At 43.5% G+C, this 19,454-nt stretch overlaps 1 protein-coding gene across 1 annotated transcript; it reads left to right on the forward strand.

Moving 5' to 3' along the window:
* Positions 1-15,482: 15,482 nt before the first annotated feature.
* LOC145415063 (uncharacterized) lies at positions 15,483-16,176 on the forward strand. The gene is made up of 2 exons (XM_080284477.1): positions 15,483-15,680; positions 16,036-16,176. Exons 1-2 carry the CDS (start codon positions 15,483-15,485, stop codon positions 16,174-16,176), a joined length of 339 nt encoding a protein of 112 aa, XP_080140603.1.
* Positions 16,177-19,454: the final 3,278 nt, after the last annotated feature.

Raw genomic sequence — 19,454 nt, forward strand, 5'->3', positions numbered from 1 at the left:
TGTGTGAGAAGGATGGGGAAGGAAGAGGGAGGGGTAGGAACTATCAGCTCCCCCAGTCTTCCTCCTCCCTTAACTTCTCCCCTCCCACACAGTTGTACCTGATATTTAAGTGTCTGGCTACTGCTTCATTAGTGGTTGTCTCACGCTTAAAGGTCCGAACTGGCAGTCAGGTGTATAAGGTGGAACTTTCCTTGGGTGTACCTATAACAAATCAATCCGTCCATCCATCCATCCATCCATCCATCATCCAATCTGATGTTGACCCATGAGGAGCATAGGAACCCTGGGCTAGGCAAGTAGGTCCTGACATTTAAGATGAGAGTGACCAGCCTCTCTAATCCCATGGTGGTATTACGTGAGCAACAAACCCCAACTATCCCTTGGATATAAGCCTAGTCAGGCTTAATCTGATTTAGAGCACCTTAATTACCCACAGTCACCAGGCACCATAATTTGGTTATATGGTTACCACCCAGCATAGTACAGTATATAGTTTCCTGGTGTACAGGAAACCATTTGGCTTGTCACTCAGTGTAGAGTCACCCAAAGGCGGAAAGAAGGAAAGAAAGACAGAAAAGGGAGTGTAAAGTCACCCGTAGGCAGGAGATAGAGGAAAGAATGAAGGAAGGAAAGAAAGAAGAGAGGAAAGGGCAGACAAAGCAGCACTACATCAACTGAGTGGATGGTGAGCGTTCCCACCTACCACCCAATATCCTCTTAAAAGTTTTTGATGCAAACTTTGTATGAAAATAATATACTGTACTGTAATTAACATAATGTACAAGAAGCTGTAATGTGCAATATAAATTGCTAAGAAAGAGGTGCCATGAAACTTCCTATGCACTTAGAATAATGCAGTCCCCAGGTTAACCCCGTCAGTCCCATAATTTTAATTTTGTTATTGCTACTGCCAAAAAGTTTTAATCAGTATGGAAAACCCTCATATTGAACAGAAGGGTACCAGTACATTTAATCTTGCAACTGAACTCCAAAGCTGAACAAAAATCTTAAGATAGCAAGAATATAATGGAAAAAATAATCGTTACAGATTGAAAGGGTTTATGTGTACTGTATTATCCATTTTATTCAGATAATGTACATGTACTTCAGTCAGACAACAGCAATTCAAAAGAGACTTTAGTTGTGATGGGGTCAGAGAAGGCTTTATCTCCTGTTGTGAAAATCTCTCCTCAAGTGAATAAAAGTCTGTAATTAGCATGTAGATGGTGCTCTCAGGTGTCTGCCCTCTCCTTTCCTCCCTCCGTTCCTTCCTTCCTCTTCTGCCTTTCTTTACTTCATGCTTTCCGCGTCTTTCTGCCTACGGGTGACTTTACACTCCCTCTTTTGTCTTTCTGTCCTTCGTTCTTTCCTCTTCCTTCTGCCTGTGGTTGACTCAACACTGAGTGACAAGCCGAATGGTTTCTTTTTCACTAGGAAACCATTTACTACGCCGGTGGGTAACCATATAACCAAATTATGGCGCCTGGTGGTTTAGTGGGTAATTACGGCGCTCCAATCAGATTGGGCCAGTGAAGGTTTATATCCAAGGGGTGGCTGGGGTTTATTCCTCATGAAATGCCATTCAGGGATGAGTGAGGTTGGTCACTCATCTTAAATGTCAGGACTTACTTGCCTAGCCCCGGGTTCCTACGCTTCTCATGGGGCAAAGTACGACTGGATGAAGGATGGATGGATGAATCAGCAAGAATAAAATACAGGTTACGTACTGGGATTGAAATCATTATACCAAATTTGGTGTAATTCTGTCCGGTAATTTTTCCATAATCATGCCAACATACATAGGCTACAGACAAATAGGATTAAACATAGCACTTTTGTTCTTAGGCGTGCGAGTGTAAAGAAATAATTCTGGTCCGCGTACGTAATCCTGTCCACACCACCTCACCTGCTGGTAAATGGCTGAAGCATAAAACACAAACACAGTACAAGGAAAAACACACACACACACACACACACACACACACACACACACACACACACACACACACAATAAAAAAACAGACCATGACTTTAACCATGGGATTAGGTGAGATGAAAGCAAGGTGAATAATTAGTGGGGGAGGTAGGGGAGGTGTGAGAAAGATGGGCGAGGCAATGGACTCGATCTTTTGAAATGGCTTGAATAAAGCGAGTGAATGTGGATGATGATGATGGTGGTGGTGGTGGCGATGATGGTGATGATGATGACTTGTGATGATGATGATGATGATGATGATAGTGATGCTGACGATGCCATTGATGACGATGGCAAAGACTGACGACGAAGACTGTGATGACGTTGATGATAACTAAGTCTATTAATACCAAGTCGGATCACTTCTAAAACTCGACCAAGTTGGCGCACGGGGCGGAGCATCGCAGTGACGTCGACTGGCTGGCACGAACGAATTACGAAACCCCAGTTGGTTCAGTTGACTCCTGACCATTCTGGTGAGTGTATGCTTACTCCACTCACCAGATCATGACATTTTCAGTCCGCATAAGTGAGGGAAGGGACTGAAATGTGTGGGGGTGTGAGGGAAGGTGTAGGGGTGTGTGGGGACCTATTGCTACCGTATATCATAGGGTTAAACAAGTCCGCACCTCTTCCCCTTCTTCTTTTCTGTTATTATAAATGTTTAATTTGAGTCTGCCGTTTTATACACTTTCCCTTACTCAAACCAACTGACGTCACACACAAGCCACGCCTCCCTGCGCCCTGATGGAAAGTGAACCGACTTGGTATTAGTAGACTTAGGATGATAATACGAATGACGAAGCCGAAAACTCACCTGCCCATTCCCCAGACTTCTACCTCAGCGGGCCGAGCCTCCAGACGCGAGGTGAGCTGGTGAATGGAAGCCAGCGTAAGGCAGCATTTGTTCTGCCTCCACTGAATGTCAGCCTCTTCACGATTGCTTCTCTCACCGCCAAGATCACATACGCTGCCTGGTTCACATTTGCCATGCTCACTCTTGCCGTCACGCCACTTGTCATGCTCATTCTTGCCCTCATTACACTTGTTGTCATGATCTTTCTTGCCCTCACTCCACAAGTGAAGCTCATTCTTGCCCTCATTGTCCTGATCATTCTTTTCATCACTGCACTTATGCTGACTCTTCCCCCCACTACACTTGTCATGCTCACTCTTTCCCTCATAGCAGTTGCCATGCTCGCTCTTCCCCTCACTGTATTTGCTGCCATCCTTACTCTTGCCCACACTCGATTCGTTGTCATGCTCACTCTTGTCCTCATTCAACTTACTGGCATGATCACCCTTGCCATCACTCAGTCTGTCACATTCACTCTTTCCTTCACTCCACTTGCTGCCTTGGATTCTCTTGTCCTGATAACACTCGTTGCTTTTATCATGCATGGTACCCTGAAAGATGATGTTCTGGTCTTCCTTTTTCTTATATAGTTTGTCTTGGTCATGGTGGTCCTGGCGATGGCGCGTGTCAATGTTGTAATCGTTTTCCTGGTGGCACTGCTCGTCTCCGTCAGTCTTGAACTGATTTCCCTCGTCATTCCGCAGTGGCTTCTCTTGGTCACACTTGTCCTTCCCTCTGCTGACATGCTGGAGCCAATAGCAGTTGAATATTATAAATTATCTTGTTCTGTCGTATTTTTCACATTATTATTCACACTGTACTTTGTTCACTTTAACTTGGCGGATATCTTTGGCCTTTGGCAGCCTACTACTCGTAACTCAGTATCAGAATAAGAAAATACTACGGCATTACGTCCTTTGTATAGCGCTTCTTCGTGACTGGCAGCATATTCGACTCGTTACAGTTCAGCATTCAAAGTGGAGATGGCATATTACGCGAAGTTAAAGTGAACAGAATATAGGCTCTCTGATGTATCTGGTAATGCAAGTTAACCCTTTCAACTCCTATGGAAGCATTTAATTTACTCAGGCAGGTGCGAGAGAGGGAAGTCATCACTTGATGGCACCGGTAAAACCGGGTGGCTCCTCTGTCCGGTTATACAAACGTCCCTCAAGCTCCTTTTGTGTCGCTCAAAAGGAGAATAGACTGCCTGGGGAGAGCAACTTCAGCATGCAGTCCACTGGGTCCACGTAGACTCTGAGGTTGTCATTATCGTACCCTGGCAACCTAGCATTCTAAAGTGCGTCCGATTTTGTATCATATTATACACGAATCATATTATGATGCACGAATATATTATACATGAATATTGTTAAACACGAACACATTATACACGAATCACTTGCGTCTCATGTTATACACGAAATGGGACGCACTCTTGAATGGTAGGTTGCCAGGGTACGATAATGATCTGTCTGCGCCGCGACTATACAATAACCACAACAACCGCAACAACAATAACTACTACTATTACAACAACAGCAACAACAACAACTACTACTACTAGTGCTACTATTACTATTACTCCTACAACTACTACTGCTGCAACTATTTAGGGTAGTAAAAGGCGATTTTGTTCAGCTGAAGGGAATTCAAATCAAGCTTAAAAACTCTCCATTAACTTTAGGATTGCTCAAATTTTCGTCGCCTGTAAGAAAATAGAATGAATTTAGCTTGCAGTGTAAAACCTTAGTGCATCCATGGGAGGGAAAGAGTTAGTAGTAGTAGTAGCAGCCGTAATAGTAGTAGTAGTACGTAGTAGAACCACGGTAAGCTGAATGTGAACCCGATGGACTACAGGCCAAAACTGCCCTTCTTCCTCAGTCCACAGCCCCTACTGGGGAAAGGGAGGGGAGTGAAGGACGTTTGCACAGCCAGCCAGTTTCCCATTGCTCCGTCATATCGGTGCCATTACGGGAAGGTGTACCTCAACAGCACCACGGTTAAAAGTATACACAGACAGTTATATATACAACTTAGGTTCAAACAAATACGGACGAAATATAAACAGGGTGGGTTATATACAATTAAGGTTCAAACAAGTAAAGATAAAATTAAGAAGTTTTATATACAACCTTAATTGGGTAAGAACATTGTTACGATTATAAAAGTATAAAAAGATCTTATAAACAAATTAGGTTCAGGGAAGCTTAGATATGGTATAAGCAAGCATTTTTAGGTTATGCAACTTAAATGTCACACTCTAGGTGGCACAGGAGGCCTCGTAACACCTTTTTTTTTATTCGTTTTGCATATTACCCCTTAACAGCCTTAACTATCTTGTGTGGTGCTGACGAGGAGCCTAATGTCGCTGTGCATCCTGGGTGAAGCAGCCGTGGCCTTCACACAGAAGCCGATCCTCTTTTAATCTCCCTGCACATCGCGGTGGGAAGGACCCAAGTGATATGCTGTCTACCATAAGGGGATGCCGGATCCCTGCACGACATTGTACCCGTAGGACGGTCCTTTAGAAGCAGTTGTTTACCTGTGGTCGACGGGTTTGCTTTGGCAAACGGACTGGGGTTGAACAACGACAACATTCTCTTGTATGTTAGTTTAGCGTGTTAATATCGACGTGATTTGCATCAACAACATACAGGAAGGCATGCAGATAATATGCTTAGAATAACTTGCAATGGAAAAGGTGTAAATGAAGTCAACTGTACCACCCATAATATGGTCCAGGTCTCAAAGTTTACCAACTAGTCACCTGGGTAGCATCAGGGTCCTGGCCACACCTCGGGTTGACTAGACACCCCGACTGGCTCATGGCCCGCCGCAGCCCACCCACAACATTGTTATGCTGCCGAAAACAAGAAAGTTGTGGATTAATGCATATCGAGTGTCCTCAGTTCGCTTTAATTTGACATAAAATCTCCGCATCTTTGTTGCTGAGCTATGAGATAAATACTAGAATATGGTGCTAGTCACGAAAAGTACTATGGAAAGTGTGCACGGAGTTACGGGAAAGAGGCTGTGAGAGAAAGAAAATTTCCAGCAAATTAAGGTGAATGAACTTGACACGGGAGTCGTTCTCAGTCCACCCACCACACTGTCATGTTGGAAACGAGAGGGCTTTGGACTGATGCTTATTGCCTGTACGAGGATCATTAAGGGGAAAAAACTCAGAAAATCAAAGAAAGCAGGAAACAGAAAAGGTGAAATATTAGTCAAATTTTCATTTCCAGCTGCGCCTTGATTAGAACTTTCTTTCTGAGGAATTTGCAGCAGTGAGCAGGTTGTCTCCAGTGGGGAAGAGGACAAATGACTGTTAGGTTATTTATTTACTTCTCTATTTATTTATTTATTTTTCAAGAAACTTATAGCAGTGCGCAGGTTGACTCAAACTTACAGTACAGCAGTGCACAGGTTTTCCTGAACTTACAATTCAGCAGTGCACTGGTTGTTCCGAACTTACAGTACAGCAGTGCACAGGTTGTTCCGAACTTAAAGTACCGTACACCAGTGCACAGGTTATCCTGAACTCACAGTACAGCAGTGCATAGGTTGTCCCGACCTTAGAGTACACCAGTGCATAGGTTGTTCCGAACTCACAGCCGTGCGCAGGTTATCTCCAGCGATGCAGATCAAGGATGACCTGACGAGCACGTCCACCACGGACACAGTGAGAAGCACCATTTCCCGGGCACACCCGGCCCCGCCCATCAGCCGAATCAGCCCGTACGTGAGTGACATCAACTGGGAAATGTACAGCGACATCCGCATGGACAGAGGTCGAGCGAACACCTGCAACCATCCCAAAACATTAGCAGCTTTCCTACCATGACCTGTTTTATTGGTCTGCTCTTGCTACTTCACGACCATGACCTGTTCTATTAGTTTATTCTTGGCTATTTCATTTTATTTATTTATTTTTTCCTGGCAACTTCACTACAGAGACCTATTTTTTGCTTTAGACTTGCCTTTTTTTTCTTTTTTTTTTATAGCCCGGGGACCCCCGACACAAAAGGGGTCCTTACAAATACTGATCTGAGAAACTGCATATTATAACGATGAAGTAATGTGAAGCAAAGCTTGTGACGTACAGTACCTTGTTGTGGTAAGTGAGGAGGCGAGTGAGGGTGAGCCAGGTGGTCGCTGTTGCCTCCACGTCTGTCAGGCTCCAGTGGCCAGTCTCCCAAACCTTCACACTCAGCTTCTTGAAGGACCATTCCAGATTGAAGATGAAGATGAAGATGTAGATGTCAAATAAAGAGGGACCGACGGAGTTAAGGACAGCAGGGATAACCAGTTGCAGGTAGTTCGTAGCCTGGAGTGGGCGTATTAACAGCATGCACATGCCTCGCACGGCAGCGTACAGTAGGCTTACTATAAAAACATACCGATGTCCTCTTGATACTTTTACCTTCACTCCAGCTAACTGTAGCTCTTCCATATACTTGGTCAGCTTTCTAGCTCTAACAATCATTATTCCAGTCACTGACACAAGAAAACTACCTTCAAACCCAACCGGCATAAAGTAAATCAAATTATCGACTGTGGCCAAGCCTTTGAAGTACATGTCTGCAAAGTATGCCAAGGTGATGCCCATGGACACAATGTAAAGCAGGACGGCAGGAATTACCTTGTGCACACAGATCTTGTACGAACCATCTTGACACCTGTGCACCAAGTGGAAACCCAACATACTGGCGCAGGACAACACCAGTCTGAAGGACACCTCTAGTGGAGCCTCCCTGTTTGCGTCTCCAATCCTGTCCTCTGTCTCGCATAACTTCACTTTCAGTTTCTTAAGACTGATTCGCCTGACAAAACTGGCTGGTTTATTCATAACTCTAATAATGTCTGGTGTCTGTGATGTAAAGACTAGTGGTATCCTCTTGTTTTCTCGCGGCAGTTCTCCTTTCGCCAGCAATATTACCGGCGATACTGAGCGCTACTTTATCCTAATTATGTGCTTTCGGGCTAAAACAAGACCGTTTTTGTGACCACAGCTTGAGCGCTACCAAATCTTGTGCTTGTGTGGCAGTGTAAGAAGGCAGGGTGATGTAAGTGGTGCGGTAAGGCCCGTGATTAAAGGGAGAGATAACATCCAGCCCTCCAGCTCCTTCCCCATACAGTCCTCCTCCCCCTCCCCCCACCCCGCCACACCTCACACCACTTCACATACATTAGCACCGTCAACACACTCCACCTCCCCTCTCACACCTGCCTAGACACATATCGATCTACTCTTTGTTGCTGTTATTAATTACTCTCATTAATTAACTACTGTTAATTACTATTTACTACTACTACTACTGCTACTACTACTACTACTACTACTACAGCTACTACTATTACTACCACTACTATTTGTATACTGCTAACAAGAAATTATCTGTTCCTCACCTCTAACCAGGGGTTGCAGTGGCAGATATTGAAGTGCCGGAGCTCCAAGAAAATTGTTGGCCAAAAAAATGTTTAATTTAGCATTAGGTTATTATGAAATGTATTGACCATCGGAGTCCCAGATGATGACTGGCAAGAGAATTACACGTAATGGCTACCTTATGAATCTACTCAGGTGCCATTTCTGAGTACTATTTTACCCATTGTATCAAAGGAAAGTATACGCTTTTGTGGTGGCAGGTGCTGTATTTCGAACGATTTTAAGTACTAGATACCTTTCTTCAGTGTGTATAAATATTCACCGGACCACTTTGTGTTCTTGTAATAACATATTTTTTGTCGTGCGTAATAAACTGTTCTCAGCCATAGCCACGGTTATGTATTAAAACTCCAACACAGATTAGGCTAAAGTATAGATAACTGTCGTCCATTAGGTATCTTTTTTACGAAACCGTCTCAGTTCGACGGAGCATCGTTCCCATGCGCTCCTAAACCATTGCACCCCAGCAAGTGTATTGTATTCTGACAAAGTCTACGGAATTCACACGCTGTATTTTCTTACTATACTCCTTTACTTTTTTTTTTTTTCTTTAACTTGGCCTAAAACTGCTATCTCTTCATCTTGAATGCTTAGCTGCAACAATAGATTAATATTAGAAAATGGTGCTAGTCACGAGGAAATGTTATGAAATGGCTGTAGGACCGCAGCAATATCTTGTTCCACCAGTGAGCTACTTGAAATAAGCCTTAAAATCGCGAAAATCTAGGTCAAGTTAAAGTAAAAAGATTATAGTACCGTTTTAGCCCAGCCGTTAACTTTTATTGGGTAGCGCCCCATCTCCACTCTCCCCTTTCCCCCTCTCATCTGATTCAAACACTTTATTTTTTTATTTAAAAGGAGACTGGAAAACCATGTAATTTTAATGAAGTATATTTATTTTGTAACTTAAATATGTTAATATAAGCAACTCGCAAGTCACTATACAGCAAAGTATAGTTACTGTGTGGTGGTGCTGCTTAAAGCTGATGTATGGTTGTGGTGATGGTGGTGGTGGTGGTGGTAAGGGTAGTGATAGTGGTGGCGACAGGCTGCTGGGTTGGGCTCAGGATGGGGTGCAGCTGCAGTAACACCATCAGGTAGCTCATCACCACTCCAGCGTTGTGCACAAAGGCCCGTCCGTCAACCCTGCCGTCATCACAGACAACACATTACTGTATCATCACTTATTTTACTTAGTTTACTCATGTTGTCTAAATTTACCTGATGTACATTTGGTTCCCATTATTTTCGAAACATTTTAATCTATCCGTCTGTCTGTCTATATATCTTTCTCCAGACTCCTTAATCCTGTGAGGGGTGGCCACAAACGAATCGCCTCAGTGTTGCCATATCCCCTGCCAACAAACCTCATTTTCTCCGATTTACACTCCCTTCTCTCTTATCCTGTCCACCCCATCTATCCATCTCATCCCTTTTCCCCTCCTCCCCTTCTCCCCTTCACCTCACTCACATAGACTCCGAGCCACACTGTCATTCTTCATCCTTTCCACATACCCTAACCATCGTAGGGCATTTCTCCTAATATTTATAGCACATTTACGTCGTCATCACAATGGTCCTTCTCTTCCTCATATGTCTGGCTGTCTCTCCATGTAACTCCACATACTTGCTCTCAGGTAAGCACTTTCAGCAGGGCCCAAGCTTCAATTCTATACATTAGATTATGTCAGTTTGATACGAAGTAAATTCACTCAACGTAGTCAGATAGCTACTCTGTACCCCTAAGTCGCATTCGGTTGTATCATCCACATGGAAGAATTTTGGGTAATTTCCAGTGGCGAAACTATTAACCACCCTTTTATAAGTCAAACTGTCTAACTGATGTATTATGCTACTGGATAATGAAGCAACAGCGCAGGCAGTAACTTTTTCCTGAAATTACCCAAATAGCTCAGGCCGGGAAGTTGATCAGGAAGTTATGATATTTCCTTTTTTATCAAATAAATGAATTAATTTTGGTCTCTTTGATGAATTAAGTAGTATAATAATATATGGTTCTGATATGCAGCTTTATTTTTCGAGAGGAGCTACAAATGATGTTCCAAGTACATTAAGGTTCCAGGAAGCATCGGCACCTCGCGGCAGCCGAGGAGAGTATTTGGGGTTGCTCGTTGCGAGAACTTGGTTGTGTTACAAAACATTTGGCGGGCTGACTTACTGGTCTCTACCCCAGACTTTGAAGGTGAGTGGTCGTGCCTCCATACTGGTCAACAGGTGGCGTAGGTGGGTGAGGGCTGGAGCGGTGCCACGCTGTTCCGTGGCTGTGGAGGCGCACACCACGTCTCGAACACCTTCAAGCAGCTCCTCGTGCTGCACATACCACGCCCCAGGTCAAACACACGATGTGAAAGGCAGAACAAAACTTGGAATTATGAATGTAGTGGCACTGCATGACGCGAGATCTTGACTCTCTCATGATTGAGACAATTCTAGCAATTTAGTTCAGATTCTCTCATGACTGGGAAAATGCTGGTATTCCGTTCCAGGTAACATTTGATGGTACCATTAAATTTTGGTTAAGAGTGAGTCACAGGAGATTGAGAGTAATAATATTGTCACCATTAACCCTCTTATGGTCGGAACATCTCTACCATTCTGTTTCAACAGTGCCAAACAATTCAGTTTAGCTGAGAGTGAATCATAGGAGCCTAAGTGTTAATAGCTGTAATGTTGTGAATAATCCTTTGAGCTGGGGATCATTCTCACCTATATACGCTCACCTGACCTTGTCAAATATAAACTCTGTCAGGTGTGGAGCTAGCCTTGTCAGAAAATTGAATACCAGTGAAGTAAGACTGTGGCAGGACGGTTGTATATTATTAAGGGATGCACTCCGGCAAATACTCGTACGACTGTTCATGGATGCACTCAACTATACTCTAACTGGGGTGATCTTTCCTTATTATTTTAGGAGTCGTATCCCATGAAACTTCGTTGGACCAGTATGAACTATCGGATAACACATTGGTAAAACAAGTAAAACCATTAACAATTTTTTTAAGCATAATATATTATGCATGATATTTTAGTGATGTAACAGAGCTAGTCTGATCCCCATCCATAGGACTTGATCACAGTCTCCTTTTGTCCTACTTCAACACCCCACAATATCACCTAACACCCAGCACCCGTTTCCTGCCGCCATCCTCAGCACTCACCAGCCAGCTGTCCTGCATTACCACACATTCTAACTTTCATGACGTCACCCCGAATGGGGCGTTCCAACCACAAGACCGACAGGACTCAGATGAAGGTTTGTTAATATGACGTTTCAGTCACTAAACCACCAGGCGCCTACACTGTACAGGACTCACGATTTTCTTGAAGGCTTCTCCGATGATGCAGACAATGAGGGCACGTGTGAATGTCTCAGCGAGGGGCACGAGGAGCGGTAACAGCAGGAGTGGGGAGGCGTTGGAAGGCTGATAGGTGAGGGGCACCACCTCCACCAGGCCATAGGAAAAGCACATCATCTGCACTATGAACAACGTCATGCGTTGGTACATCCTATAGCTGAACACCTGGATGTGGGGAAAATCGTCTGGATCAGTGTATGGTTACAGAATGATCTCAAGGCCTTTAATCCTGCTTTTTTTTTTCCTTGCCGTCCCAGACGATTTTATTTCAGCTTAGGAGAGACGTTCCAAACTGAAAGGGTTAGATACAGCCTTCACAAGATCCTTCCTGATAAGAGTAAAATCATCTGAAGTTACCAGGAAAAAATTAATACGTCATCGGAGTGAAGGGATGAAAGTGATATAGAGAAACAGACAAATTGCTAAAACACACACACACACACACACACACACACACACACACACACACACACGCACGCACGCAAACACACACACACACACACAGCTAAATTTCTAAATTTATACAAGTATGATAAGACTGGGAATTCCGATTTTTGACCGGGAATCTCTGACGTCTAGTATTATCATCCAGATTTTATGGGTTGAAATTAGTTGCCCCTTAGATCCAGTGATGTATTTTCTATTTTGTTCTTGCTGTCTCCAAACAATTTAATTCACTTCGGTATAGATTTTTCGAACTAAGGGTGCTTGATATATTCTTCCCTGACGGCGTTCGACACACGCCCCAAGAGCCCCGTCACAACCTGAATTTCTCTCCCTAAATTGAATAGAATCATCTCAAGGTAGCAAAAATTAAATTTAACATAGCTTATGGCACCGTATTGAAGGGGTTAAGCGAGAAGAAACTTACCTCATTATGAAGACGGAATAAATGACACAGACGGAGCCAGTCGTCGGCCACTTGTTTGACATGAGTTGTGGTCCAGTGGTGTACCTTCTGTACCGCATGGTGAAGTCTCATCACCCCAGCCTCAAGCACCAAAACGAAGTGCAACAGGTACAGGTCCATGAAACTGGGCACGAATGATGTTATTAGAATAGAAATAAGGAGTCCACAGGTGATACAGACTGGTAGGCCAAGGACATACAAGAGGCAAACTGCATACACTACGGTATACACGCCTATGCTGCTCATTATCAACCCCATATAAGGTATTTTCTTCATTTTAAAGTGGCTGTCTTCAACTGCAGTTAAATACTCAATGTAGGGCTTGGATTTTGTAACAGACCTGTAGTATTCTGACATACAGAAAATACAGCTGAAAATGAGCGGGAGGATCATGATGTACTGGAAGTACGACAAGTATCCTTTGTATTTGATGTACTGAGCCAGCACCAGGCCTCCTCCCGACAGCAGCATCGATAGCAACAACGGCACAAGCTTGCGACTGGACAGAGTGTAGGCGCCGCTCTGATCTTTGGCCACCACGTGAACACCGACACAGCTAGCCACACTCAGAATGGCGCTGCTCGCCTCCAGGAACAAATATTCCCCTTTTTCCTGTTTAATGTCCTCATTCGTTTTCTCAGCCGGAATTTCACAGTCCTTTTGATTCTCAGTGCTGTTTTGTGGCATTCTTGTAGACCTGGAGTGATTCTGTAAATAAGCAGTTAAATGCAAGAGGAATCTTTTTACTCTCGGCTCCCTTAGCTTGATGTGATTGGTTACAGATGCTCTGTATTTTCTCTCTGAGGCAATGAAATGATAAACGTTGTATATGGCTCTACTTAAGTCATTTAAGAGGATTGCACAACAACTTTCTTTTACAGTGTGTTGGTTGCTGTCAGTCTGTGAGGCACTACAGCTCTCTTCTTACCTTGCTTGGACCAAATTAATCAGTAAGCCTCACCCACTGCCTCTCTTACCTTCTCTCCCTCCCCCCCCTCCCCTTCCCTCCTTTTCTCTCACCTCCTGTACCTTCCCCTCACCTCTTCTACCCTCCCCTTTCCTTCCTTACTTTTCCCTTACCTCCCTTACCTCCCCCTTTCCATCTTTGTTCTCCCCTCACCCCTCTATCCTCCCCTACCCCTTCCTTACCCTCCTCTTACCTCCCCTTCCCTCCTCTCCCCTATCCTTCCCTCCCCCTCCCCATCCTCCTCTCCCCTATCCTTCCCATATTGTTAGAGTCTACACACTTTCCTAGAGCACCTATTATCACGTGTTAGAATCTACACACTTTCCTAACGCGCATCTAACCACGCCTTGTTAGCTGTGTTGGAGTGATCACGTTAGGTTTACTATGTGGCGGGGATAAATGTTTGCCCAGCTCTCAGCAGTGTTGGGTCGGCATTACCCACTACAGCCCCACCAACACCACCACTCCGTCACCCTCACCCTCACTACCACCACATTCTCACCACTATACCCAGATTATACTAACCTGATCAAGATCCCTAACCCATTTCAGCTAAGTTGATGGCCAGATGTGGTCAGATTGAAAGGCTGAGTTGACGTAACCAAAAAGATTCATTCCTATCTTATAACTAGGGCTCACCGAATTTCATGCAACCACTACTTGATATTCAAGTGTGAGATTGGCACAGTTCCGTCAATTGAAAACAAACCGAATATAACTGACAAGCTTGACACCACAACTCTATATCTTGACTGGATTAAAGCGAAACTTCTTTACACCAATACATATTCTTAAAATGACAGTTTATTCAGTTCACATGAAGTCCACTACTTGTACTAGTGAAGACAACATCAAACCTCAGCAGAGTGACTTGACCGCTCGTGAGGAGGAAGGAGAAAAAACAGTGATAAACGAATTCAAGCCGTCAGAGAAAGAATCGGAGACAAAGAAAGTTGAGCTGATATTAGAAAAGAGATACAAACTTCCCTTCATCCTGGCCACGGTGATGGGTCTGCACATTCTGAGCCGACGGCAGGACGGGGAATATGTGGTCAGAGTGTGGAAGGTGGTGATCATGATTTTCTGGTCCAGTTTTGCTTTAGCTTCATTTGTGCCAACAGTTATGGTTCTCTTCCAACCTGTGCCCATCTGGTTCAAGGTCCTTATGTTGCCCTACGCGTATGGCATTTGCTTCAGTGTTTACGCCTACATAAAGTCTGCCTGCCACACCTGCGATATGAAGGTCTTTTTGAGAGCTGCCAGTGAGCTCAGCATCCCAGTAAAATTCAAGTTCAAGACAGTGGTGGTGTGTGGTTTGGTGTACCCGATGCTGATGATGTCGTGTTCCACCGCCATGTTCGTGTGTCAGCAGCAACTCGACCTCGCCTTCGTCATCGTCGTGGTCTCCTTCGCACCAGCAGCCTTGGATATCTATATGGGCAGCCTCATCATGGCCCTGCAATGGAATCTTGTCAAGCTGCACAGGGATGTTGATCAGCAGTCTCGCTGGACTCTTGAACTTGCCCGGTTGGCGACAGACAGATGGCTCTACTTATCCTCACTTCTTAACATCTACAATAAGGTAACACGAATAATTCGTAAATAGTGCTAGCGCAGTGAAGTTGAAAAGATCATTTGTGATGCAGTGTGTTCATTTATGTAGTCTGCCATACGTACTTACCCAACTTTACCTCAGATCAGTATACAGGACAAAGGCTTCTTCTAACTGTCGCCATTTTGATCTATCTGTCTATTTTAAAACTGTTGAATCTTAGCCTTTCATATATACAGTTAGCATGCCTGCAGCGTACTTGTCTGGGTAATTTGTAAGAAAAATTTTAAAGGGGAAAATTAATGGCTCCAACTATTCTAAGACTCCTATGTTATTGCAACATAAAAAGAAAATATTGTTTGCGCCTGATTCTTGTTGGCATCCGTGGCCCAGATGTTCAAAACTCGGGTGCACCTGCGTCTGGTGGGGCTGCTGGTGAACGGCATGTCCTACATCTTTGTGCTGTGGTCGGTGAACCAGCCCTTCAGTAGGGGGTGTCTGCCCCTCGTGCTGGTAACCGCGGGCATGCTCTTGGAAGTGCTATCACGCTTCCAGAACCTCTGTTATGTGGGGGAGTTGGTCATCATGACGGTCAGTGCCATCACTCAGGACTCAGTAGTGGTAGTAGTAGTAGTAAAAGTAGTAGTAATAGCAGTAGTAGCTGTAACACGGGCTCATCTGAAACATGAACCCAGTGGACTTCAGGTTTAAGTGAAACACTATGGCTGTTTGCTTTTGCCTGAGAGCTCAGTTGATGGCTAAATGATGTCAGATTGGATGGTAACTTTGACTAGTAATGAAGGAGAGTCATTCCTATCTCATAACTAAGGCTAATCAAATTTCATGCAATCACGACTTAGTATTCAGGTTGTGGAAGTGCCCCGTCCCATCAGATGAAAATAAAATGAGTATAGGCTAATATATGTCTCCGATTGTACTGGTGCAGGGGGAGTCAGTGCTGGGGTCGGTGAGGGCTGCCACTTACTCTGCCGGCCTGGGTACGCCACCCCACCAAGTCCTGTCTATGTTAACCGCCCGTCTGGAGGCCACACCACCTGCCCTGCACGTCTGGGGCATGGATAGGTAATGACACGATTCTCTCAACTCACATCTGCATCATATAGGGTACCCCTTACATTGTGCCCTCCACCCTGCCCTACTTGTCTGGGCAAAGTGTGTGCTGAGCCAAAATTTACCCCACTATATGAAATATACAACCTCGTAGCCCAAATTAATCCCGGGTGTATTCTGGGGAAGGGGGAGGGGTATACTTTGGCCTGTTACACTGACTCTACCTTCATTTTATAGTCCGTGCTTACTTCGAGTGTCTGCCTGTTTCTTTGACAAGGTTCCAGACAAATACAGCAAACTTCCAGTAATGCTTTTCTTTGGTCAAAATCGGCCACTGATAAATCTACCATACCACGTTCACCTTCTTTATTATGTTTGCCGGTACGAGGGTGGGTGGAGGAGGGTTTGTCACACCTTTAGATCACAGAACCATCACTATCATCATCATCATCATCATTGTGCCGTCATGAAGTGTTCTATACAGGATCACACAGAAAAACTAAGACACTTGCCTGCTTCTTATTAGGCTAACTCTTATGATATGACGTTATGATGGGAGATGTCAAAGTATTCATTTTTGTTCAATAATCCTTACTTCTTATTAGGCTAACTTAAATGAAATGGTGATCGCACATGTTCAAAGTATTATTTTTGTTCAACAAGTGACCGAATATGTTCTAGACCAGACATGTTCTAGTATTTATTGTATGTTTAACAGGCTGTCAGCACAGACGTTCGTGTCGCTGTCTGGTGTGATGGTAACCTACGTGGTGGTGCTGGTTCAGTTTTGCAGCCACAGTTATGTACCCACCACAACCGGCGACGACCACTACGCCTACACCGCATACGACCATTGCTTCAACGCCAATGACACGTCTCAGTCACATGACGAGGCTTGGGAATCTGTGGCATAGTACGATTCAACTTACATGACAAACATCTTCCGCAGCGCGGTTCCCCCACATGCCAGCAGAGGATCAGTGTCGCGTGTGACAGGGGAGGGGATACATCTCAAGAGTCACTTCGGAATAATTTTGTTTTCGAGTTTAGAATCCTTTTATGGAAGTTGGCTACAAAATACCACGGTTACTGAGAGGCTGTCAAATAAACTGGCATGGATGATAAGGTCTGCAGATAAATTTGAATCACTGGGTACACCACAGCCAGTGTTGCAGCAAGTTACCCCACATACTCCATTCAGTTATGGTTGCCTAGCTGACTCATTATTCACCACACACACACACACACACACACACACACACACACACACACACACACACACACACACACACACACGTCCATCCCCGTTAAGGCCTCATAATGCCTCTCTGGATTCAAAAGCACGACATGTATTTGCACTTCATCCGATAAAAAAACAAAAAATGGAAGAAAAGAAAAAAGAAAAGAAAAGAACGAAAGGAAAATGTATATCCAGCTATAGTTCTCTCAAACTAACTTGGCCCAGATTATAGTCCTTTGCATTTTATTTCACGCAGCTCAATGACAGAAGACAGTGTTACTACTCTAAATCTTTTACATAACGCTGATTCGTGACGAGCATCATAGTCTAGTCTTAATCTATTGTTACAACTCAGCACTGAAGATGGAGAGATGGCAATTTTAGAGCAAGTTAGAGAAAAGAAGCATAGGCGAGCATTGATTTCAGAATAAGTGATGCTGCTGTTTATTTTTCCTGGCAAATGTTTGTGATTGAATACAGTATATCATGTGTTGTCTTATGTTCCTTCCTCATGGTGTGCTGATGAAAAGAGTAGACATACATATTCATGAAAGGTTACAGAAGGTTGCTTTGAAACGCTTCGTCCAGTTTTTCCAAATATAAAGACGGAAGCACTACAGATACTGTTTTGATCACTACAGACATCAGTCAAAATTTGTCGACATTCCTTTACCAGCACTGTGTCCTGCCTTCCATAATTCTCAAGGTTCATCTGGAACGTGAACCCAAGTGGACTGCAGGCTTAAGTTGCCCTTCTGCAGCCCACCATCCTCCTTCGGGGAACAGGGAGTAAGTTGAGAGGAGTTTGAATAAAGGCTACGACCAGGTAGCTCCACCACTCAGTTACATCAGCGCCACTACGTGAAGGCGTCCATCCCCAGACCCAATGTACTCTTAAGTACGTTGCATATACAAACTATATCGATATTAGAAAGATATACAGAACGCACAAGATTATACTAAGGTGCAATATTCAAACTAAATCGCTAGACAACAAGTGCTGCGGAGTCTACCATGCCAATAGAAAACAGGCTGACATGTTCTTGATATGTGGAGACGAGGGCAGATGAGGTGAGGCATTTAGACGTGGTGCTCCGTAATGTCAGCCAGTGGCGAGTTATTCATTCACTATTCTGGGATTTTCCTCACAGTTCATTGGGCTGTAGCACCTCTTCCATAGCGATATATTTATTATACTTCACCTTAACATTCTCTTGTCCAATGTTTACATCTTTGATGTCGACGTACTTTTCGTTAAATGAACATAAATAACATAAATGAGGATACTGATACAAAAAAAAAAAAAAAGGCTGATATAAATAGTTAAAAGATGAATTAAAGTCAAACACACTCTATTAACAAACAGCGATTATATATATATATATATATATATATATATATATATATATATATATATATATATATATATACATATATATATATATATATATATATACATATATATATATATACATATATATATATATATATATATATATATATATATATATATATATATATATATATATATATATATATTCAGTGCCATTTGGCAGGTAATGTATTAATATAAAGTAGCATAATTTGGTTTACACACACACACACACACACACACACATGGGAGGTAACGTATTCATATAAGGTAGCATCACTTGGTTTACACACACACACACACACACACACATGGGAGGTAACGTATTTATATAAGGTAGCATCACTTGGTTTACACACACACACACACACACACACACATGGGAGGTAACGTATTTATATAAGGTAGCATCACTTGGTTTACACACACACACACACACACACACACACACACACACACATGGGAGGTAACGTATTTATATAAGGTAGCATCACTTGGTTTACACACACACACACACACACACACACACACACACACACACACACATGGGAGGTAACGTATTTATATAAGGTAGCATCACTTGGTTTACAGTGACACACACACACACACACACACACACACACACACACACACAGCCAGTACGTATGTCTAGTTTACACATGACAATACAGTATATATACAC

This window comes from Coenobita brevimanus, chromosome 101 (assembly GCF_032717465.1).
Source record: "Coenobita brevimanus isolate Jiangsu-jjx chromosome 101, ASM3271746v2, whole genome shotgun sequence".
In the NCBI taxonomy this organism is placed as follows: domain Eukaryota; kingdom Metazoa; phylum Arthropoda; class Malacostraca; order Decapoda; family Coenobitidae; genus Coenobita; species Coenobita brevimanus.

Bases quoted from the DNA above. Each gene is read 5' to 3' on its own strand.
- LOC145415063 (XM_080284477.1), top strand. From the start codon at position 15,483: ATGTTCAAAACTCGGGTGCACCTGCGTCTGGTGGGGCTGCTGGTGAAC. The intron at 15,681-16,035 runs GTCAGTGCCATC...GTACTGGTGCAG, and splicing joins GGGAGTTGGTCATCATGACG to GGGGAGTCAGTGCTGGGGTC.